General features: G+C 43.2%; 1 protein-coding gene across 3 annotated transcripts in view; it reads left to right on the top strand.

The window, feature by feature from the left end:
* CCDC60 (coiled-coil domain containing 60) overlaps nt 1–19,190 on the top strand; it is a 150,194-nt gene extending 131,004 nt beyond the window's left edge. For 2 of the 3 annotated variants that reach the window (XM_019493766.2, XM_014593638.3), the window contains 9 exons: nt 5,195–5,282; nt 7,455–7,547; nt 8,710–8,796; nt 9,258–9,347; nt 10,155–10,277; nt 11,705–11,836; nt 13,992–14,181; nt 17,220–17,315; nt 18,460–19,190. In XM_019493766.2, coding sequence (XP_019349311.1) covers nt 5,195–5,282; nt 7,455–7,547; nt 8,710–8,796; nt 9,258–9,347; nt 10,155–10,277; nt 11,705–11,836; nt 13,992–14,181; nt 17,220–17,315; nt 18,460–18,591 — 1,031 coding nt within the window. In that variant the 3' untranslated portion in view covers nt 18,592–19,190. The remainder of the gene's footprint in view (nt 1–5,194; nt 5,283–7,454; nt 7,548–8,709; nt 8,797–9,257; nt 9,348–10,154; nt 10,278–11,704; nt 11,837–13,991; nt 14,182–17,219; nt 17,316–18,459) is intronic. The other variant, XM_014593639.3, reaches the window with a different exon arrangement.
* Nucleotides 19,191–24,054: the final 4,864 nt, after the last annotated feature.

The following is a 24,054-nucleotide window of genomic DNA, read 5'->3' as shown; positions in this document are numbered from 1 at the left end:
TGCATATACTCTGCACAAAAATACTCCTAATCTCTGCAGCACTCAGGGTGTATCTACACATTTGGGTGTATCTACGTGCATTAGATCCAGCAGCAGTTTACTCATAAGTAAACTACTTGCAAGTAAATGCTCCTGGGCAAGTATTTACACATGCTGAGAAACAGGAGCGGATTTGCTGCTAATGCAGAAAACAGCTCCCACTTCCTGTGGCCCTGCAATGGGCCCCTGCCACCATCAGGTGGAGCTCTAGACTCCCCCTGGGTGCTAGCCCAGAGGCTGGCAGGGAGCACTGAGCCAGGAGACAGCTATATCCTGGCCAGAGCTGGCACATTGCCTCCTGCCCCCAGGGACTGCCTGCTGCTGGGGTAGGGACAATATCCCCCTGCCCCAGCAGCAGGGAGCTCCTGGCCCTGGCCTCCTGATCAGGGGCAGGGGACTTGGAAAGAGCTGCAAGGGTGGGGCAGATCCCAGCCCCCCGCCCCAATCCGCCAGTGGGGCAGCTAGCATCTAGCTTGCTGCTAGCTGCCCCACCAGCAGATTCGGACAGGGGGCTAGGACCTGCCCCAGCCCTGCAGCTCTTTCCAAGCCCCACACCTTGATCAACCAATCAGGGCACAGGGCTGGGACCTGCCCCTGACCCGGACAGTTCCTAGCCCCCACTCCACAGTCACAGGGCAGAGGCTGGGGAGCCTGTTTCCTGCTCAGCTCCATAATCATGGAGCTGGGTGGGAAACAGGCTTCCCAGCCCTCACCAGCAGAAAGCTCCCAGCACCAGCTCTGCAACCATGGGGCTGGCACTGGGAGATCCTTATCTCCCAACGTGAGCTCCACAATCGCATGGCTTGGACTGTCAGATCCTTATCTCCCAGCACGAGATCTGTGATCTCAGAGTTGGGGGCTTGGAGCTCCCTGCTGCTGGGGCATGGGAACAGAGTCCCCACCTTGGTTCCACTGGAGGAGCCCACCCTGGCAGCAGGCAGCTCCCAGGGACAGGGAGCAATCTCCTGCCCCCTGGTGACTGGCTGGCTGGGAGCAGATTTGTTCCCAGTCAGGCACCTACACAAGCGCTATTGCATAGTAACTAATCACAAGTAAATTTGCTACTTGCATTTGCAAGGTTTACTGAGCAGTAAGCATGTGCACATTTAGACACACATGCTTACTGCACAATAAACTATGCTACTGCGCAGTAAAGCGTCTCATGTAGCCGCACCCTTAGGAACTGTATTCTGAAAGTAAACAGAAATTTTCCAGCAGCTCTAAGGACATATTAAAATGCACTGGGTATTTAGTTTTTGTTTTCTTTATTTTTTTTACAACATTAGTTCTGAAAATCTATGGTCCGTTTATTATAGTTGCTCATATGAACTATTCTAACATTACATGCCATTACCTTTATGCTCTTGGGGAGTGGGAGATAGACTTGTTGACAACCAAGCTTAAAAATGCTGGTGCTTTCTCCACCAAAGAAGACTTGTGAGCTGGTATGGAATTTTAGTATTCATATAGTAGGTGAAGCTTTTGGCACTGAAGAAGAATTGAATCTGTATATACTCTCTTTCTTGTGACCAACAGTGGAGGTGATTTGAAAATTCAAGGGGTTTTAATTTCCTAGTTTATTTACCCTTGACATTATTCAGTCAACCACTTGACTTCTGCACTATTTCTCACCCAGCCTTAATGTGTAAGAATAGGACCATCCTAGTTCTGCAAAAACAATCATTTAAACTGACGTTTATATTGTCACCATTGGGCTTTGGGGATAATGGCCCACTGGGATGAATAGGAGGAATTGCCACTTCAGAACAGTTGTTTCAGGCTGCCTGTTTTCAGGAACAAGAGGACACTGTAAACCTTTGAGACAGAAAATGAATACATCACGGCTATAATAGCTGAGAACTTTCTTTGAGAAAAATAAAAGCTTCATTGTTGGGGGTCATCTATACAGCAGGACTTGGAGTCTGTGGTGAATTCTGTGGCTACGGCATCATGTTTAACACAGGGTCATGACTGTAGGATGCTTCGTGGGCAGATTAGGAACTAGATTAAAACAGCTCAGTCACCCTGTAGCCTTGTGTTCAAATAGATTATGAGGCTTTCTATCATCCATACAGATTTACCTTTGAGACAATACAATCACTTAAAAATATATGGGAAACACCGTGTGGTAAAGTAGGCAACTTAGCAGAAAAAATTGTGCATATTCCTTACAGAGGGTTTTTATTTCACTTTAGAAGCGAGTCTGTAATTGAATATGAAGTCATTTACCCAGTCTTAATTTAGTTTCTATTGTAGTGTACCTGCTGCCATATAGAACTTACTTCCACAAGTTTGATTTTCAGCACTGCTGGGAGGGTGAGCACTACACTTGTCGAGAGCTTCTGTAAGTCACATCATGCTAACACATTATACATGGAAGCTGCCATCCTCAGGCACAGAGTCTCGTGGTTGTCTAAATTATTATTCAGTCTCCATCTAATCAGGCAAAGGTTTTATAAAAGTAGATTAGTGTTCCAAGCGTTCTTTCTTTGCCACATCTAAAAAATTCTTTTAATGTGTACAGACTGTGTGATCCCTGCTCTGAATAACAAAGTGCTAAATGTAAGCCTGATTTTTCATGGTTGCTGCATAATGAAGTATTTGTATGTGCAAATCATTTCAAATGACAGACGTTTTCTTCACCCTCAGAAAAAATATGCAGGAATATTTAGAGGAATTAAATACTAACAGGATTGCATCTGCCAAAGCTTTTTAACTGACAGTTTAGGCTCTCAGTTTCCACATGTAAAAGTGGGGTTTTTATATATTTATACAAGGGACCTTCATTTTAATGCTCATATTTTAATTTTGAGCTTTTCCATGGAGTTCACCACTCTAGAATCTGAATCCCTCACATTTGTTAATAGATGTATCCACCATAGATCCCTGTGAAGTAGATAAGTAGTAGTACCCCCCCATTTTACAGATATTCAAGTGAAGCACAAAGATTAAGGGGCTTTTCCAAGTGTATGGGAGTGTGTTGCAGATATGTGATCAGACTCAGATCTCTGGAGTCATAATCCAGCACCTTAACTGCAAGGCCATCTGCCTTTGCAGTTTTGTCTTTTCTAGTAATACTAAGCTAATACAAAATGATGCTGTAAGGATTATTATTTCCACAGTATTTGAAATTGTGTAAATTACTGGTCTTCAGATAGGGAATTGAGGTAGAGAAATTGCATAGAGGTGCACACACTTACTGACTTGAGTAAAGCCCCATCTATACTTCACATTTAAGACATGATTAACCAGTTAATCACATCTTTAAGTGGTCACGGAGCCACATGTTCAATCAGTTAATGGTGTGATAAAAAGAGGAATAAGCTACAAAGTTATTCCACAGAATGTGAGTAATAACTTTGTAGCTGCTTCCTATCATACCATTAATTGAACGGGTAACCAGGGCCCCTGTGGCTGAGAGCCCCAGCAGGTAACAGGGCTCCCAGCCACAGCTGATGCAGTGTCCCAGGTATGGGGGTGCTCCAGGCACCCCCAGGCTAGGACACCACATCAGTTGCAGTCTCCCAGCTGTGGCAGCTGTGGTCTCCCAGCTGTGGGTGTTCCTGGAGCACCCCTGCAGCTGGGACAGTGCATCAGTTGTGGTCGCCCCCTTGGCTGGAAGCCCAGGTCAGGTTCTTCCCAGTCCAGGGGGAGCCTAGGATTGGGCTCCCGTTGCACTGGTAATATGGCATAAATGGGATCTGATTCACAATCCCATAATTGCATCTCTTGCTATATACTTGTGGCATGGCAGGAGGCACAATTGCATGGATCATGCATCAGATCCCATTGCACCTTTACCTGCATGTGTAGAGGAGCCCTAAGTCATGGAACCCAGTTTTCTTGCAGGATCAGAGTCACATAGTGAGGAGTACTAGTTCAAACTGCAAGTCACTATTAGAAACTGTCTGGATTTAAGCTCCAGAGTTTCTGACCAAGGGCTTGTAACTCTTGAAAATCAAGCCACTTCATTTAGATGCCTATATCTGAATATAAGAACATAACTATTGGCACTTATTTCTTGTAATCTTGTCTTGTTCGATGTTGTCTGACAGCATGTTAAGTCCATGTATGCACTCTATAAACCTCCCATGCAATATTTGAATTATGCATGGTGTTTCACAGAGAAGGAAAAGTCCCTATGCTGAGGAATGTACTGTTGCATTCATTGACTTGCAAATTCAACATGGTAGGACATATTCAGCACCTTGCGGGAGCAACTCCAAATTCTATAAATAGCACAAGTACTGATGACAACAGATGACAGAAGGTGTGGCATTAGGGAATGAGAAGTGGGGATAGTGCTAAAATGACAAAATAGGGTTGATCATCTTACTGTATTTCTTGGATGGGTGTGTTCAGTATTTGGTCATCAAGGCTATAATGGTCTAATGGTGGAAAGCTTGTAAAAAGACATGTTTGAGAGGGATTTTGAAGAACAATGACTTCATTAAGGACCTTGGAGGAGAGAGAGAGAGGCTGTTCAAGAGAGATGGGGAAACACAGGGGAATTAAGTCACAAGAAGGAGAAATGGACAAAGGGAGCATTAATGAAAGAGATCATCTGAAAGAAATGGGAAAGATAGCATGATAGTCGGACAGGAAAGGTAGAACCAAAGAAGCATTTTTTGAGGGTGAATTATTTAAATATATCGTGAAAATGAGAGATAGATATGGAATTTAACATCTGATAGGCTATATTTTCTTAAAGAAGAAAGATATAGTGACAAAGTCAACTAAGTATGACATGTATTGATACATCTTTGGAATGAAAGTAGGGATCTGAATTTCAACTGATACAGTTTATTTGAAGTTGCCCACTTTTCTTATACACAATAAGTATTGATTAATGTTAACAGGGTTGAATATTTTCTTATTTGTTACTTATTCCAGAACTAAAAGAACAAAGACCTAACTTCAACAGGTGGCTAATGATTTTAGGTTCTGTTTTGGGTGCTCAGCATGAAACATCCTAAAGGAACCTGGCTATTCAGAAGTACTGAATATAAAACCTTTTTAAAGGTGCTTCAGGTTGGGCTCTACTCTCCTCTGAGCATATTTAGAAATTGAGGCCAGTGTATACAGAAGTCCTTGCAAAGGAAGGAAGGATTGCAATATCTAGTTGGCAGATTTTATTAATATATTTTTTCATCAGACTTACAGAAGTTACTTCAGATAATCCATGAAGATGTGGCAAAACAATTTGATGCAGAAGATTTGTCTAAGAAGACTAGACTGCAGAGGTATGTTACCTGATTGGCTTCCACAAAACTGCAAGAGGAAGCCTATCATGATGGAGTTAACACAGCACTATTTTTCCAGGAGAGTGTCTGCTTAAATTCAGCATTGTGTGACATGGACATTCCACTGTATGGGTGACAGAATAGCTCATTTGACTGTATTTTGCAGATGGGCCTGTCATGAATTTTTTCCTTACAACAAGAAAACAACGCATACAACACCTGTAAAAATCATGTACAGAAGCTTTACAGAGAAATAGGCCATTTTATACTCAGTTTCTTAATATTTTTTTATGGAGCCACCATTACATTTTCTGTAGTCCCTCTGTAACATTTCCAGCAGACCTTCTATTATTTTCTCTCTAAAATTATCCCCACGTTTTAGAAGTGTTCAAGAGTAAATGGTGAGTAAAGGCGGATGTCATTCATAATCATAATGTTATTGAAGTTCTAGGGCCACTTCAATTAACCTCAAACTGAACATTTTCCAAAAATGTGAGCCATGTTCCGCCGCCACAATTACAGGCGTGCAATGCCACTTCAATCAATGGGAGGCCCCCAGGTTGCCAGCCAAATAAGCAAAGAGAGAAGCACAACAGCAAAGACTGCAATTCAATTCTTTTCTAGTCTTAGGAGGTCTATGTTCAGGTACTGTGATTTTTGTGGCATAGACTTTCCTAGCCTTTATGTGCATGTGGATTATTTCTCCGATTACAGTTTAAGTGTTTCTGTCGAGCACCGTGTGGATTCGTCTACATGTGCACTTTACTGCAGAGTTGACTAATTAGTTCCTCAGTAAAGCATCTCTGTCTGCACGTGTGCTGGTATTATAGCACAGTAAATTAATTAACTCTGCCATAGGATAATACTGTCAGGGACAGCACTATCATAAGGTGGAGTAATAAAGTGGAACAAAGTGCACATATAGATGGTGACAGGCTGGCTGGGGCATGAGAGTGCTAAAGTGTGGGGCTGCCTGCCACACAACTCTGCACTTTAGCACTCTTGCACCCCAGCCAGGCCCTCCATCACCCTACGCTGCCACCCAGAGCCTGTGTCTGCCCCCCCGAGTCTGCTGCCATCTTGGGGCTGCTCTGCCCCGGCTCAAACTGTTGCTGTCCTGGGCATACATGTAGACTCTGAACCTGGGAGCAGCTGACTCCAGCTCGAACTGCTCCAGAGTTTATTGCATTGCATTCATTTCATGTGTAGATGCACCCTGTGTGTACATACAGATGGGCCACTTCCTCTGCTGATGTAATTTGGCATAGTTCCACTGAAGCTAGTGGAGCTCCACCATTTTACAAAATCTGGGGATCTGACCCACACATGAGTGGATCAAGGATTTTGAAAAGGGGGATGCAGATAATGAGGTGGCTCGTCATCACATACAATATGACACATTTTTCTCCAGTTAAAAAGAAACTAGAAGCTTTACTAATAAGCTACGGGACCTAGTTCAGTATTATTCAGTTTTAGATCTAAGCAAAGCAAGTGCAACTTTATGGGAATGTTCATGAATTGTCTAGATTTTGTATTAAGTTTTAAAAACACAACACCCTAGGCAAAAATGGTCAAAAAAGTCCAAATATATTGTTTCATTCTTCCTGTAGTCATTATAGTTTAATGTACACCTCTCATTCAAATTTGTAAAACAAAATCTAGTCTTTTTTACAGTGCCACTAATACTTCACCTGAGCTAATTTTATTGTTACCCCTGATTTTTAGCTTGAATTAAAAACAGTTGGCAGGGCAATAAAATAAAAGTGAGACATTACCAGGAAGTGGCTAACAGCCAGCAATGGCGAAAAGATAAGTTTGAATAGTGGGACATTAAGACAGTTAACAAGGAGAGAGGATCATTACCACCTGTGGAATGAAAATAGATTACCAAGAACCAGGTAGATTATAATAAGCCATGGAGTCAATTGACTCTCTCAGCACCACCTGAATAGAAATGCTGATGAGGTTTGGGGGTAGAGTAGATGCAGCTGTACCACGGCACCCTCTACCCCTAGACCTACACATCTTTTAGTTAAACCACTCTTCCACTCAGCCAGAAACTATGTAAATTCCTCCATTCAGGACTCGGAAGCAGCACCACCAGCATTGTTCATATGCTGGAAAAAAGATGTATTCTGTACAATTTCAAGGACACGCTGTCTTGCTTTGCAGTGCACAACCAGCCTATCAAAGGAATGAAAGAGTTAGCATAAGTGGATTGAAGGACCAAGAGAACATAGCATTTCTGGAACAGAGGCATAAGAGGTAAGAATACTTAAAGAAGAATGAGTGTGGCACATGCTATGTGGCAGGCAGTAATCTTCACATGAGGCATATGGCATACAATGACACGTGCATACACAACACACGAGTATTTGTCCTGCTGAAAGAAAGGTGGGATCAGTGAAGTTTTGTTATGTATCAGGTTACTAGTTGTACATTTTTAATACGGCATATTGAGTTTTGTCTTAGTTCTCCCACTATTATTAAGGAAAGCTATGCAGCTGAATCACCATCATTAAAAATCTACCCTTATGTATTTATATTCACTAATAAATTAAAGGAAATGCTGGGGCAAAAGTACCTAAAACTGTGTGGAGTCAAAAAGGTATCAGAGGTTGTTTTTCACAATTGGCAACAACTGGCTGTGTGATTCCAAGGATTTCTGAAGAAGAAATGCTACTCAGGAATAGCACTGATCTCTTCTCAATGACTCAAATACATGTGGTGGTAAGAATTATTCCTAACACATAATATTCAATAATTATTATGTTGAACTTTCCACTAAACTTGAAAAGCAGTAGCCAGGACTTTTCTGAACCTGTGGTGGTTCAGACGTATCCATAATAATTGCACTTGTAAAAAGATTGCTGAAGGGGGGTTTTTAGAGACGAGAAATTCCGGGAGTTTATGTGAAGGTAAAAAGGGGAGGAATCCTACTAGAAGAGAGCAGCCCTGCTAGGCTGCAAAGGTCAGCGCACTGGATCTAATCTCATTTATGTGGGACTTATTCAAGCCCAGTCTAAGTTATTGGATTCAATCCCTATTAGCTCTCTAACTCGCGTTCTGCCGTCATTCTGGACCTCTCCACTCACACAGCATCTCTGTACACGTTTTGACTTAGGTTCTGATGGACTCTATGAAGATAACTTAAGAATTTCTCAGTGAGAAGAGGACCAAGAACTGTCCCAGATACTGTAGCCTGTCCCTAGCATAGTGAGGATTTCCACAACAGATAATTATTGTAATTAGACATGTGCAGTGATATATTCCCCTCTGGTTGATTTGAAATGTAATATTAAGTACAAAGCTGGATGGTTCTGATTAAGTCTGTCAAATCAGGAGTGATTCATCAGCACCAGTAGGATATCTCATGCTGGAGAAGGCATACTGTGTATAATTTTTAAAACCTTGTTTTGTCTTGCAGTTCCCTGTATGGGGCTCAGAAGGATGACAAAGTAAACGCAACAGCAGACCAAGACAGCATAACAGCAGGGGACCAGAGGCCTAGAAGGTAGAAATAAAATCTAAGCAGGTACCATATAGTCAGCTTCATATGCTGCATCCAGTCAGCTTCTTGTGTGAAAAACATATGGCATGCAAATGCCAGATAGCATCTTGTTGTCATAATAGTCAATAAAGCTCTGCCTTCTGTCAGTTGTTTAATTGCTGGATGTTCTAAAACCTATGTTATATTTGCAAGATAGTGCATGAGGATTTTACCTTGGGTTCCCCACTAATATGACTAACAACCAAAGATCTAACTTTTTGTGATCACCTTAAAGGGTTTAGCCTTCTTTGATTACATCTAAGACAAGATGAAAGCTAATTTTAAAGTTTTCAGTTTCAAGCCAGCTGAATCTGGTTGGCATCATAGCTGTTTATTATCTACAGAATTGCCTATTCCTCTTTGCAGTGCCTTGGATTGCAAGGCATACTGTATTATTTTAAGAGATTTGGGTTTTTCTCTTGCAGTTCACTCTCTGTGACTGTGAGAGAAGACAAAACAACCACAGCAACCTTTAAAGAAGAAGAGAGCACAAAGCACATAAAGAGGACCAAAAGGTAAGCACACTATAGAGCATGCTGCATATCATCTTTTTCATGATATCAGTACAGGTGGATTACAAGCTGTGCTGCTGTAGGGGTGCACAGCGAGCCAGCAAAATGCCATTACGCTACATATGCTGCCTGATACACTGTATGTGGACTTTGTCACAATATTCCTACTAACAGTAATATGAATTGTAAAGCCAAATTTCTGTATTCTCTCTTAAATATTTGCCCTTCTATGTTTAAATCCACTACTGGGTCAAAAAGGAGGCCTAGTTAAACCTTACCAGTTGAAGGTTAGAGAAAACATTATAAGGTCTTAAACATTTATGAATAAGGAAGCTGTCTGGCCCTGTTCAGTGTCTGGTATTATTTGCAATTCACAATCTGTTCTTTATTTATATTTCATGCAGTTTGTTTCTGTTGCTGATTTGGATGGTTGACATAACTAACCAGAACAGCATAGCCTGTGGATTTTACAAATGAATATGCAACTTGAAATTGCCAATAAATCTCAAACCTGGTATATGTTCCAGGAGATGAATGCAAAAAGGTTAGGGATATGGTTGAGAGAAAAATGTGCTTTTTGAATCACATGAATATTTGCAAGCAGTTCTTTCTAGCATCTGATCAGCTTTAAACCAAGCTCTCTGCTCCTTAATTTGCATGTTTACAGTAAATGGGAATCTGTCAGCTTTCAAGTGTCCGAGAGCTGAGGTTTTCATTTCACATCACTTTAAAAGATTCTACATTCAGAGTAGTCCAGCACTGTGCCCCACAGATGCATAACTCCAGGTTTATGTATTTTTCCACCTGCAGCCGCCATGCCAGCTATTTCATTGAAAGCAAATGTAATTTGCATGCTGAGATGAGACAGAAGTTCTCAGCCATAGCTGAAGAAGCAGCACTTTGTTTACATGACAACCTGGAGATACTTGAAAGGTAAGAACTGGAATACCTTCTATATTTTGTCAAAATATGCAATGCCTCACTATACATATTAGTGAGGACTTGCTTCCAAACCTTTTAAAGATGAATCTGCTCTCTGAAATGGCGTGGCAACAGACTAATGACAAATGGCATGTCGATCTGGATAGTCTTGTGCCTACCCATGCACAGGATGTACACTGCAGGCTGACTATTCAAGTGAACGTACTAGGTTTTCTCTGAATGATTTCTATGGACATTACATTGGATATTTACTTTTACATGTGCCTTTTATGGACACTAAGATAAAATTCCCCCAGCTTCATAGAGCTTATTGCCTCCTTTATCCTCTAGCCAGTTGACTCTCAATTGCATCAGTTATGTTCAGAAATATTCAATTAACATTTTCCAGACTGAAGACAGTCTTTTTGTTTATCATATAAATCTCAAAACCAGCTGTTGCATTTCAAATTGTAGTCTGACTCTTAGTCTGAGAATCTCAGTCCCTCTAGCTCCACACATTGAGACCACTGTCCTGTTAATAGTGCAGGTTTTATTTACTTTTGAGGCCATTACCTCTTTTCCACAAAAGAGTGACTACTAAGTCATCCTCACTTAAGGCCAATCCACACACACTCTTTAACATCATTCCTGGGCTTTCAGAATTCTCTCTCACCCAGAGGACAAGTGAGCAGCCTTCTCCTAGGCCAGCATTAATTCTGGTCTATCGGTCAGCCAGTGTTTGTGATCCTTTCTTCTAGAACAGAAGTCTTACCCATAACATTTGTAAATTTTACTGGCTCAGAGAGAAAAAGACCTGAGATCTCCTCATATGTAATTATTGTAAATCTCACAAGCACACCCAGGTTGATCAGTGTTTGTGGGAAAGACCTCTGAGAAGCATTGACGTGCGGCAGGAAATAACATTGCTAATTCAATACGTGGCATTCTGTTCACTAAGTTTACATTGAAATAAGGTCCTACAGCCTTACCTGACTACTTGCATTCAATCTAATGTAATAGAGTTTTTCATATGATTACAGATATTAGTTTGGTTTCCCAGATAAAATTCCAACTCAGATAAATATGCTCAACCTATTCTCCACTAGGTTTCAAACAAGCATGGCTGTTTTTTTCTTTTTTTCCTAATTACCTTTAAACAATTGTTTAGAGCCCTGAGGTGGTTGTATTGTCTTGTTGCATCATTTGATCTCTAAGTGTGTTCTTTATCTCACAGATTAATTATGGTTTGTAAATTGTTTGAAGAGATTTAAATGTGGAAATCACAACTAAAACACAAAATTTTAGTATCTGCAGACTGAACATAATTTACTTTTTCATCCATCAGTCTTCTGCCATCTTTGTTATGTTCCCAGTTAACTCTCAGCAAGAACATTCATTTTTAAAATATCCCATTCTAATTTTTTCAAGTTTTATTGCAGGCGGCGGGAAGAGAAATGTTCACAGAAATACCAAGCTTTAAAAAGTATCAAGTGTTTTGAGAGAGACCTAGAAAGAATGAGACAATCTGGAACAAGAGCTGAAAGAGAACATGATGAAGATGAATGCAACTGGTGAGAGAGCGCAGATACTTAGTTTGACTCCCTCCCCGTGCCCCAAAAGCCTTTCCTGTAAAACCAAAGCTCTTCTTTGTTTCAAAAGTCTGCCAAAAGCAAAATAAAATGTCTAATTAGAAACCAACAAGGAGCAGATCCAAAGGGCATGCAGTAGTGCAGTCACACATTGCTTTGATTCCTGGTCCACCCAAAATTTAAAACCAACTGCCTGACAGTGGCAGCAGCCAGGCAGCAAGGAGGGAGTCACTTGACTTCATGGTTTATCCTTTCTCCATTTTTTAATAGTCTTGATGTTCCAGTAACTAAGCTATCCTTTCTTCTGCTGTTCTGCTGGCTGTTAGCTGCTCCTCTTAATGCTGCTCCTATTTCACATCCCTGCAGATTATTTTTAATTCTAAAAATATTATCTCAGGTAAACATCAACTCGGGTGTGGAAATAATTTTCAGTGAACATTAGATGCACTGTCCAGATGCTCAAGAAGGCTAGATTTTGTTTTATGAATCTGAAAGAGATATACATTTAATTTTAATGACATTTTAATGACAACAGGACTAAAGAAACAATATCTTTTGATTGTTTTTTTTGCCTAGTTGGTTGGGGTTTTTATATACATCATATGATATAGCAAATTAATGCACATTCCAATAAAATTGTATTTGTTTTTGCTTCCATCTTAAACTGAATAACATGGCATTGCCCTTGACCCCTAGCATATTAGTAAAAAGAAATTAGAAGTTTTACCTGGATAAAAATGTGTGTTGTGTTATATGTGATGATGCACCTTACTATCTACACCCCCCTTTTCAAAATCCTAGGATCCCGTCCCGCCATGGAAGCCAATAGACTACCTGGATTCTGAGCTCCCAAGGCTTGAGTCCAATGTTACAGTGTATTTGTTCCACCTGTTCGTCAGTTGTAAGATCTGGCCTTGGCTAGGTGGCACGTGCAGTAAGCTCTCTGAGCTCATCAACTCATCAGCATAGCTGCTGCTGGAACCTACATCAGCCTGGCTCTGGTATTCAGTGGGTGAATGCTGCTGCTGATTGCCTTCCTCCCCCGCACCTCACACTCCACACTCCTTTGCCTGCTACCAAAATTGGCAGCAAGGGAAAAGAGGAGGGGAATAAGTGGCAGCAGCATTCACCCTCTGCACTTGAGCATGGCATCAGTGCAGGCTCTAGCAGCAACTGCACTGATGAGCTGGTAAGCTCAGAGAGCTCCCTGCACATGCTACACAGCTAAAGGGGGATGCAGCTGCACCCCCAGCATACCCCTTGGGTCTGCCCCCTGTTTGCTAGTGTAGCCATACAAGCAATGGACTCCTGGTATAGACAAGGACTAACTTGCCTCCTGCCTTAATGGTTAGGGAAGACCCTCCTCTTGCTGCTGACATGCATGTATTTGTCTTCTGCTAGAGAGAGGTGGCACTTTGTGCTAAAGATTAGCTGATATGCCAGTGTATTCAGGACTCTGATAGAATTAGAGAGACACCATTGCCATCCCTCACATGTATATGGTCTGGAAGGGTCAGAGACATCCATCTCTGGGATTGTCAAAGCAGCACTACAAAATTTACACAGAAAGTCGAGAGAAAATGGGAGTCTTTTCACAAGAGCTTTATTTTTATTGTAGTGTGTAATTCTTTTCTTGAGTCTCCATATTCAGAGTGAAATGGCAAAGACTGAGTGTTACAGTGCATTCACATCAGTGAGATTTATGTCAACCTGCACAGGGGAAAAATATGATGACAGCAACAGGAAAAGGGACAGTAAAGAAAATCAGACACTGTGTCAGATCAGGCACCGATTGCTTCAGAAAATCTACAGAGACAAAACAAAATAGAGAGGCAAAAGATGAAAAGGGCAAATCAGAAGTAAAATGGAAACATTTGTCAATATTTTATTGTTTGCTTCCACACCACAGGTTTTCACCTAGAATTTAAATGAACAATTAAGGAGTCTTTTTAATGCCATGCAAGAGGAATTGGGTGCAGAGGTCTGAGAAGAATAAAAACAAGCCTTTTTTCCATCATTTCCTAGAAACTGCACCGAGCAAAAGTATCAGGAAGGTCTGAGGTACCCAGCTGGGTAAACATCAGTTTCAAAGGCATCTATTTATTTAGTCTCTGCTCTTTTCTTCTTGCTGTTAAAGGTTTCTGAGTTTGATATCCAGACTCCCCAGTGCTGTGAAGAATGACAGTCGCACACAGAAAATCTTAAAGAAACTGGAAAAATTTGGCAAGAACCCAGACTTGAGAATCCGTCCCAGCACCTTTCTGAAGGTGCTGAGTGATCTACGTGTATGGGAGTTGTGTTCTCCAGACATCTCTGCAGCTGTGGAGGTGAGCTGAAACATTCTAGCCAAGGGGAGATGGGGGACACAAGAAAGGCCAGACACCTTCTGGTGTGATTACCCAATTGAAAACTACAATGATATATAATTGGAGACCATGTCTGTGCAAGATGTAGCACTGCTCACTTTGTAGAGTGCTTTGAGCTCCTTGCAAAGTACTGTTAATGATTACTGTTTTATTCCTATTTTATTACCTATTAATTTGCTGCTGGAGTGAAAATGACACTGTAATAGCTAGAATACATAGAAAAGAATATTCAGTCACATAGCTGTGACAGTGCCAAAAAGACTTCTAATTCATGGCTGTGATGTCTGCCAACCACTATAGGAAAAGTATCACAATAGTGAACTATGAAAAGTGCACGTTTGTTTGATGAGCCTTCAGCCATTTACAGATAGAAGCTGCTCCAGCTATGTTTAAAGAGCCTCTCGAGTGGCTCAAATAAGGTGTCTTCAGAAACAATTTGCAGAAGAGAGAAGGGTAAGGGAAAGAAAAAGGAAAGAAAGCATGGAAAAGAAAGAGAAGAGATTATATTAATCTACATTGCATAGTCCAGATAAGTAATTTATAGACAAGGCAATGATGCCACCTTGTGTTTTTGGTTGTCAGCTCAGTCCATTCCTTCTTTGATCTACAGTATCTGCAGAAACCTCTTGATGGCAGCCACTTAGGTAAATGCACATCTTGCATGGTGGGTACTGAGGTACAAAGGCAAAGATCAAGGGTCAGTTCCTGATTGACCTTGCAGGTTCCTAAATAGGACTTGAACAAAATTTAGGCACCTAAGTCACAAAGGGCTCTTAGGAGAAGCAAAACACTGCCCACTCACTCCCAATATATGTGTCAAACCTTGAAATAAGGCTGCCCTGAGGACATCTCTCCAAAACAAGTCTCAAGATCACTGGTCTCTGACTTGCTTAAGAGTGGTAATGGGGGTGTCCATAGCTGACTTTACCTCGTTTTGGGTTTGGCACATACAGAGCAGAAATGGGTGATGCTTCTCACCAGTGCTTTCACAAATGGCATGGAAGCAATATGTGCATGCCCAAAGGGTGATCCTCCAGCAGCACCTGCAAAACTACTTGGGCTCCTAGAATCATTAAGCTCTTGCACTTTGCCCTGAAAACCTATGTAGGTACCTAAACTTGGCCTATTGAATAAGCTCAGAAGTGATACAACTTGGATATTTACACATTTAACTCCTGCCTAAGGGCCTTGCTACACCTTACACTGTGAGCTGTACAAATGTTAATTGATGTTACTTCTCGCTTGGAGTTTGGAGCAGTCACACCCTTCTCTGACTGTCCCCTATCTGCATAGCTGTGACTTGCCAATAACAGGCCTGGTGAGCAGGGACAGGACTAGGAGCTGTAGCTGTGAGTTGCCAGTAGACCGCTGGTGAGCCAGGACAGGCTTCTATCCATGTTCTACAGGCAGGGACTCCTGGGATACCAGAGGACTCCAATTTGGTAGGGCTGTGCAAAACAGGCCCTATTCGATTCAGATTTGGATTCGGCCTGAATCAGGGACAATGATGTGATCCGTTGAGTTGGATCACTGTCCCTGATTCAATTTGACCGAAACCGAATCTGATGATTCGATGCTGATTCAGCAAATCAGCGATTCAGACACAGGCACAGCTTTAAAAGTTTTTTCTACATACCTTGAGGTAGCTCGTGATCGTTGCAGTGCTGGGGTGGATGGAGCATCCCACAGCACGGGAGGCTCTCCAGCGTGCTCAGCAGTGAACCCAGAAGTGGACCAGAAGTACTTCCAGTCCACTTCCGGGTCTGCCGGGGAGCATGCTGGGGGCCCCTCCATGCCCAGCAATCATCTGTAGGGGGACCCCAGGTGCTCCCCCAGACCAGGAGGCACCAGTTGTCGAGCCAGGGGGTGCAAGGGGGCCCCCCTCAGCACGCTCCCTGGTGGACTCGGAAGTGCTTCTGGTCCACTTCTGGGTCTGCTGCCGAGCGTGCTGGGGAGCCCCCCCCCCCCCCCCCCCCCGTGCTTCTGTGGGACGCTGCATCTGCCCCAGCACCACAGCGTGCAGAACCCCTGCTACCTAGAGGTATGTAGAAAAAACATTTAAAGCAGGTCTACGTCTGAAACACTGAATCTGTCTGAATCTCTCCAAATCAATTCAGAGGGTTCCGAATTGATTCGGAGAGATTAAAGGGTCCTCTGATTTGATTCGGATTCAGAGATTCGGCCACCAAATCGGGCTAAATCTCCACCATATCAAATTGGGGACCACAGCTTCACACAGCCCTACAATTTGGGCAGCACATCTGTAGGCAGTGGCCACACCTTAATGGAATAGGAGCTCGGTAGTGCAGATCAGAGATAATCCTGCCATGCAGTGGCATAACTTTGAGCCATATAACAAATGTTTAATGCCACATTAAGCTGTTAATGTGCAGACAATCCAGGGGTTAAGAGCTCCAGAAGCTAGCCAAAATTACCATGTAACAAGGCCCGAAATTTCCTGCAGTCCAAATCAGTGTTGGGAAGTAACTTAACTCAGCCTCAGTCCCCAGTTCTTTAGGTGAAGAACAGGCCACACTGGTTGACTGCTGCTGAGAGTGCACACATAGCAAAAAGGAGCACCTACTCACCTTTTGCCCAATAGCTTAGTGGCCTGGGAAGTACAGGATTTGGGTTCTAGGCCTACGTCAGATAGGTTCAAACCTTCTCTATCTCAGCTATTTTCAGGAAAGTGCCCTGACCATTTGGCCAATGACTATCCACTGGGGTGCCATGAGATCTTTTGTGGAGTGCCACAGCACCCAGTCCGTAAAGCACTCTCCTTCCCCCATCCAGCTCCCCACACCCGCTGCAGCATCTCAGCAGCATGGCAAGCTGCTCCTCTGGGGACCTGACACTGCTGCCCTTCCCCACCCTCTGGCATGCTTGTGCTGCCCACCCCCACACTCTGAGCACTGTACTCTGCTGCAAGCAGGTTGATGCATGTTCTGAGCCATGCTTTTTAGCCCAGCTCATCCCTGTGGCTTCTCCCACACTTCCAGAGCCAGCAGGAGGAGCCATGGCAGCAGATGGCTCTGGTTGCCAACACAACCCCAGGGGAGAAGCTTTGGCCACAGGAACCGCTCTTACCCCCTCAGGTATGGACCAGGGATAGGGAGGGGGGCCAGGCAGTGAAAAGAGTGGAGCACAGTAGAGTGAGGTCTGGCATCTACCGCCGCCCTCCCCTGGTACCATTTAGGTTAGTATTTCTCAGCCTTTTTAGCCTTAAGGCAGCCCTCCATCACTTCTCTGAATTTAGATTTTAGCTCAGTAAATCTCAGCCAGAATCTGAGGTGCTGCTAAATTCAGAAAAGTGATGGGGTGCCTTGAGGCTAATAAGGTTGAGAACAATTGCACTAGGCTACCAGCTGAGAGCATTCTCTACCCCTCCTGTTTATGCTGCACTTACTTGGTCTCTTATGAACACTAGCCATTCCTTCTTGACCCCCAACATCTGTTTATATCAGATATTTCCAGAGTCAGAGCATTTGTTAGCTATTGTGGCTCCCCTTTCAAAATCCATAGTGTCCTTATAAAGCCTTGTATTCTCTGCTGCTGCAATTTATTTTTATAGCTGTCTGTCTTTGATTCTTGTTTCAATTTGGTTTCCTCTGTATTTTGTTCCTTTGCTCTACTGCCAGTAGGGGTTGCTAAAACAAAGAGATATTAATGAGGCTGAGCTCTTTTTCCTACCTCTTATATTTTCTTCACAAATATACACAGAGGAGGGATGGCTGTGGTGTTCCTTCTGGCTGGAATTGATAAAGGCAGCTGTAATATTTCAGGAACAGGAAAAACATCACTGAGTGTAAGCTGGCTGGTTTTGACAAAAGAGCTGAGGCTAATGTTTTTATTCAACTTTAAGCCAATTTAACATAACACAAGCTCAAGGTAAAAGCAAAGCTTTACATTAAAATGGCTTTGACAGTTTGAGGATATAAATAACATGGATGATCCCATAGTTTTCAATTTTTATTCATTTTAATTAACCTTCACTATTGATTAAATTTAACTTAAAATACTTCTTTCCCTTTTCATCCTTGTCAAACCAAGCTAACACAGATTGATGTACTAAAGTTTGCAGCCTCAGGAATGGGTGTTCCAAAATCAGATTGGTCTCTGGTAGCCAGTCAAGCTGTTATACAGTGCAGTTGTTTGGTGTATTACTCTATCTCAATATCTTTTATATATATGCCGATATATAATATCAAGTGTTAAGGAAAGTTCCTTATTGTATTTCAGTTTGTGCGTGAAAATATTGTTCAGATCCAAGAAGAAGTTTACAAAGGATGGCTGCAGACTCAAGTCAAAATCCCTAAAAGAATGCAAAGTGCTCCACCTTTTATTGAATGGTCAAAGAAGATGGTTTCCTAGCTACAAGAAGACAGTCTTGTTGCTTCAAGTGGGGATCTGTTTGTAGTTGAAGTATGCGCCAGTGAAATTTGGAAGAAAGGCAACTTTGAAAAACATGCTGATTGTGTATGCCACTTACACACTGAAATGTGATTTCACAGAGCTGATTTTTACTATCAGGCTAGATTTATGCAGTGACCGACACAGAACAGAAACTAAAAATAGCTGCTCCCTTTCAGATGACATCATGGATCACCAAAACTTCGGTCTCAAGGTTCTATTTAGAGTGAAAACAGAAACACTCATCAGATAGCAATGGAGAACTGAGTGGCAATAACACTTTCCCATCTTTTTCCCGTTGTCTATAATACCACCTCCTGTTTTTGGTTTTCTGTCTGCTTATTTGTTGTACTGCTCTGTCTTCCACAGTTTTGCTCCGTTACTTCTGCTTTCAATAATCCCCAGCAGGTCTGTTTGAAGCTTTAAACGGGATGCTTTTTGTATCAGATTTTGAGTCTTAATTGCTAAAATGTTTGATTTTTACATTGTTTGTTCCAGTTTTTTTTCCTGAATATGGCTAAAGTTTTGCCTTATTAAAACTGTTATTCAAATCTTCTGTATTCCTAGGTGCTTGTTTTTAATTGTTCATTTTCCAGTAGTGGCTCCACAGATTTACAAAAGTAGGTAGCTGTTCTCACCATTTTCCCCAGCACACATTTGCCATTGGTCTGCTGACTCAAAAGTGATAAGGACTTCTAACCAGTAGCAGGCATGAAATGAAAGCTGAGCATCTTTGAAAACTTTGAAAAAAGGCATTGGGCTTGGAATAAAATAATTAGTTTGCAAGCCTGTCGCAACACCCAGAGGAGCATCTTATTGTGCAGAACCGTGGAGTTTGATTCATCTTTTAGCTACATGCTAAAGAAAAACAGTGATGAAATGTAGATGCAGGTCAGTACAATGATCCCTGCAGGGTCCCTGATACTGCACTACAGTATATTAATGAAGTCTGATAATAGCTTTGTCATTTTACCTTCTTATTTCATGCTCTTTTAGTTTGGAACCAATGCTTTCTCTGAAAGGAGCCAAGAAAGAGATGTTTTTAGATTATGGCCCATTTCTTCCTGATCATGAGTATAAGCCTTTTAAGCTCTGCTATGTTCCCACTTTCTTATATCAGCATGGTAATATTACTTAGCTCTTCTACAGGTGGGATAAATTCACCTTCATCTTCTCTCTCACTTTCCCTACCTTTCTATTCATCTCTGAACCCAGAGATTCATAGATGGTAGGATCAGAAGGGACCTCAACAGATTATCGAGTCTGACCCCCCTGCCTAGGCAGGAAACAGTGCTGGGGTCAGATGACCCCAGCCAGATGCCTATCCAGCCTTCTCTTAAAGACCCCCAAGGTAGGGGAGAGCACCACCTCCCTTGGAAGCCCATTCCATATTTTGGCCACCCTTACCGTGAAGAAGTTTTTCCTGATACCTAGCCTAAATCTGCTTTCTATCAGTTTGTGACCCTTGTTCCTTGTCCCTGGTGAACAGAGCATCTCTGATCCCTTGCTGCATCCCCCTAATGAATTTGTAGGTGGCCACAAGATCACCTCTCAGCCTTCTCTTGCGGAGGCTGAAGAGGTCCAGGTCCCTCAGTCTCTCCTCAGAGGGTTTGTCCTGTAAGCCCCTGACCATACGAGTGGCCCTCCTCTGGACCCTATGTCTACTATGACTCCGAGATCCCTTTCCACTTCTGTGTTGCTGAGAGGGTCACTTCCCAGCCAGGTGTGCTGGATATTTTTGCACCCTAGGTGCTGCACTCTGCACTTGTTAGCTTTTCTGATGATTTTGTCACACTGATGACTCCTTTCCCTCTTTTCCCTCGTATTGGGATCGTCTCCCTCTGTGCCCGAAGGATCGCTTCCTTTAGGAATGACCACCCTTCCTGGACTCCCATCTCACCAATACTGTTCTCCTGCAGTGCATGGTTGACTAGAGTCCTAAGCACACTGATGTTAGCCTTCCTAAAGTCAAGCACTTCCACCCTACTAGTTATCTTACCCACCCTACACCGTAAGGTGAATTCGATTGATTGGTGGTCACTGTCCCCAAGGTGACCACGAATCTGCAGCTCCCCTACCAGGTCCTCCCCCATAGCTAACACCAAGTCCAGTAAGGCATTCCCCCTAGTGGGACCGTATACCTCCTACGTTGGGTGAAGGTCCTGCAAGCAGGTTAAGAACCTACGTGAATGGTTGGATTTGGCAGACTGCTCCTCCCAGCAGATGTCAGGGTAGTTTAGGTCCCCCATGACAACCACGTCCCTAGACTATATGGCCTCTGAGAGCTGCCTCAAGATTTCCAAGTCTAGCTCTTCCTCTTGGTGTGGTTGTCTGTAGCAGACCCTCATCACCAAGTCCCTTTCCCCTCGACCTCCATGTATCCTAACCCACAATGCCTCAACTTTCTCCTCTGATCCCATTTTGATGAGGGTAGATGTATAATGCTCCTTTACATAGAGAGCAACCCCACCCTCTTTCCTCCCTACTCTGACCCTTCTGTACAACCTGTAGCCCTCAATGTGTACTGCCCAGTCATGGGTAGGGTCCCACCAGGTTTCCGCTAGCCCCACTAAATCGAAGTTATTATCTGCAAACAGAAGTATGAGTTCTTCCTGTGCAAATTCTTCCTGGGCCAATTCTAAGCCCTTCCCACTCCAAAACTCTGGGAACTGCTCCAGTACCCACTGATGTCCATGCAAAAGAGTCTCATCAAATAAAGACAGGATGAGGGTTCCAGAGCTCATTTCTCTCTACTTCTCCGGCTTCACATCCACCCATTCCCCACCCTGCTCACTTTCCTCCTTCAGTCTTTATCCTCTTTCTGTTTCCTTTCTCTCCCTCTGAGTCATTCCTCTCTACAAATCTCACATTAAATCCTCATGTTTCACTTCTTGTAATTCATTTCGCAATGGTTGCTACTCAAGCATCTCTACTAAAATGAGTTGTGTTAACTATGTCCTTTCATCCGCCATGCAAGTCATGCTCTATTACCTGGCCTGGGATGACATCTTGTGGTAGCAGCTGATATTACATGCAAGCTGAGATCGATCAAGATTTAGCTGTCTGTGAGCTCATGCTTGAGCTGTCATTACATAGGCTGACAGTTATTTTTCTCTCAGTCTGAATCCATAGGTGTGGAATCCTGTACAGAACTGAGGATGTCATTCTTAGCAAAACAGCAGACTACAGCTTTTCTGAGACAGATAAGAAATGGAAACACAACTAGCCAGATCCAGATCCATCTTATACAAATCTGTATATCTCCATTGAAATCAGTCAAGCTACATTCATTTGAGCCAGTTGAGAATCTGACCTAATGTAGCTATCCACAGGTACCATTAGATATTTCTGTCAAATATAATTAGCTAACATCTGTGCAGTGTTTAAAACATATAAAGCATCATATCAGTGATGAACATGATAATTCATTGATGCAGTGTTTCAAGGAGTGAGAGGTCATCCTCTGCACATCTCAGTTGGAAATAAATAGCTCTTCAGTCTCTCTTTTCTTCTTTCTTGCCAAAGAGGAGGCATTCACCCAAAAAAACTGCAACTTTCCTCTCTTCCTCTTGTCCAGGTGATGACAATCTGGATCTGAAGCTTGCCTTCCTCTAATTCTGAGAACAAAGTCCCTGGTTAGACATAGCAGCTTCCTACTTGCTGATGGACCTATAAATACTTTAGTGCTGAGTAAGAACATCACCCCCAATCCAGTCCTTTTATGCCAGATAAAAGGCTGGAAGGATGTAAAAAGACCCTGAAAGCCCTAGAGAATAGCCCAGGTATAGGATAGGAGCAAGATTGCCATAAGATTGCCTTCACAGGACCCTCCCTGCCCCCCTTACAAGCAAAAAGTTTGGGCAGGCAGTATATGTCAGGGTGAGATTGTAAAACGCAGCACTGTGGGGATTCTGGGCAGTATCAGACATGCCGTTTAAGCTATACTGGGGGCTGCAAAGCATTAGACTTTATCATAGTGATCTACCCGTCCTTGAGTTTTCTGTAGAACCCATCACTGCATTTCCTAAGGACTTTCATCCAGATCAGTAATTGATAGCAGCCACTCTCCTCTGTTCAAACACAGCTATATGGTGTCAGCACCTCCCTATTGGTCATGCTTACTGTAGTGCCTAAAGACCAACCAGGAATGGTTGTGCTGAGCACAGTACAAACACAGTAGCAGAGGGTTTACAATTTAAATAAGTTTAATATACAGGCAGAAGGAAGGGGTATAGCACCACCTATGGCAGCAGCATGCTGACAACAAAAGTCAAATTGGTGTCATGGTATTTGGGACAGCCTGATGTTGGGAGAGGATCAGATAAATGGAAAGAAAAGTAAATGAGGTTGGGGAGAGACTACACACAGAGATGAGGGTTAGAGGTAGGCCTGTGCGAGTAGGCAGCTATTCGATCCGGCTTCGGATCTGGCCACTTTGGATGCCAGCGATTCGATCCAGAGCTCCAGACCGGGTTTCTGCTTCGATCTGGATGAAGCGGCTCCAAAGCTTCAGAGCTGCCTCTGAGATCCAGCCATAGGGTAGAATGGGGAATCAATGAAATGTGTATAACTTTGTTGTTTTTTGTCTGATTTGGATTAAACTTGCAGGGGTGGCAGCCTGTGCTGAGAGCATGACGCATACCATGTTTCAAGAAGATCAGTGCAGGGGTTTGGGGGAACTGCACCTCAAGCTGCTGATAGGCAAAACTTGTGACACAGATGACCCTGTGTGCGCTAAGGCGCAGCGGGTTGAAAACTGCAGAGGTGGTGGCCCCTACTCAGGCCATGAAGCCTGCCAAGTTTCAAGGACATAGGTGCAAGGGTTTGGGGGGAACTCCACCTCAAGCAGCAGAAAAGCAAAACTTGTGACATGGGTGGCACTGTGTGTGTTAAGGCGCAGCAGGGTGAAAGCTGCAGGGATGATAGCCTCTTCTGCAGCCATAAAGCCTGCCAGCTGTCGAGGAGATGAGTGCAGGGCTTCTGGGTTCTGGGGCCCTGCACCTCTGGCTGCTGACAGGCAAAACTCGAGTCATGGGTGCTTGTGCAACTGTGTCCGTCTTGGAGCCGGAGCCGGGGGTGGGGGGGTACTACTGCAGGCCCGGCTGCTAAGCTGCTGTGTTACCAGTTACCAATCAATCATGATACAGTCAGGGACCAGCTCAATACATAGTAGCTAGCTAATGTAGCCAGTTAATTAGCAACAATTAACAACTACAAAACCACAAACTAAGGAGAGGAAATAATCAATACCGACAATCAACTGCCCCAAGACAGAGGCAGTCAGTTGCACAAGCACCCATGTCACGAGTTTTGCCTGCCAGCAGCTAGGGGTGCAGGGCCCCAGAACCCGGAAGCCCTGCACCTATCTCCTCGACAGCTGGCAGGCTTCGTGGCCGCAGGAAGAGCCACCATCCCTGCAGTTTT

This window comes from Alligator mississippiensis, chromosome 10, assembly GCF_030867095.1.
Source record: "Alligator mississippiensis isolate rAllMis1 chromosome 10, rAllMis1, whole genome shotgun sequence".
Lineage (NCBI taxonomy): Eukaryota > Metazoa > Chordata > Crocodylia > Alligatoridae > Alligator > Alligator mississippiensis.
This window is presented reverse-complemented; position numbering and strand designations above follow the sequence as displayed.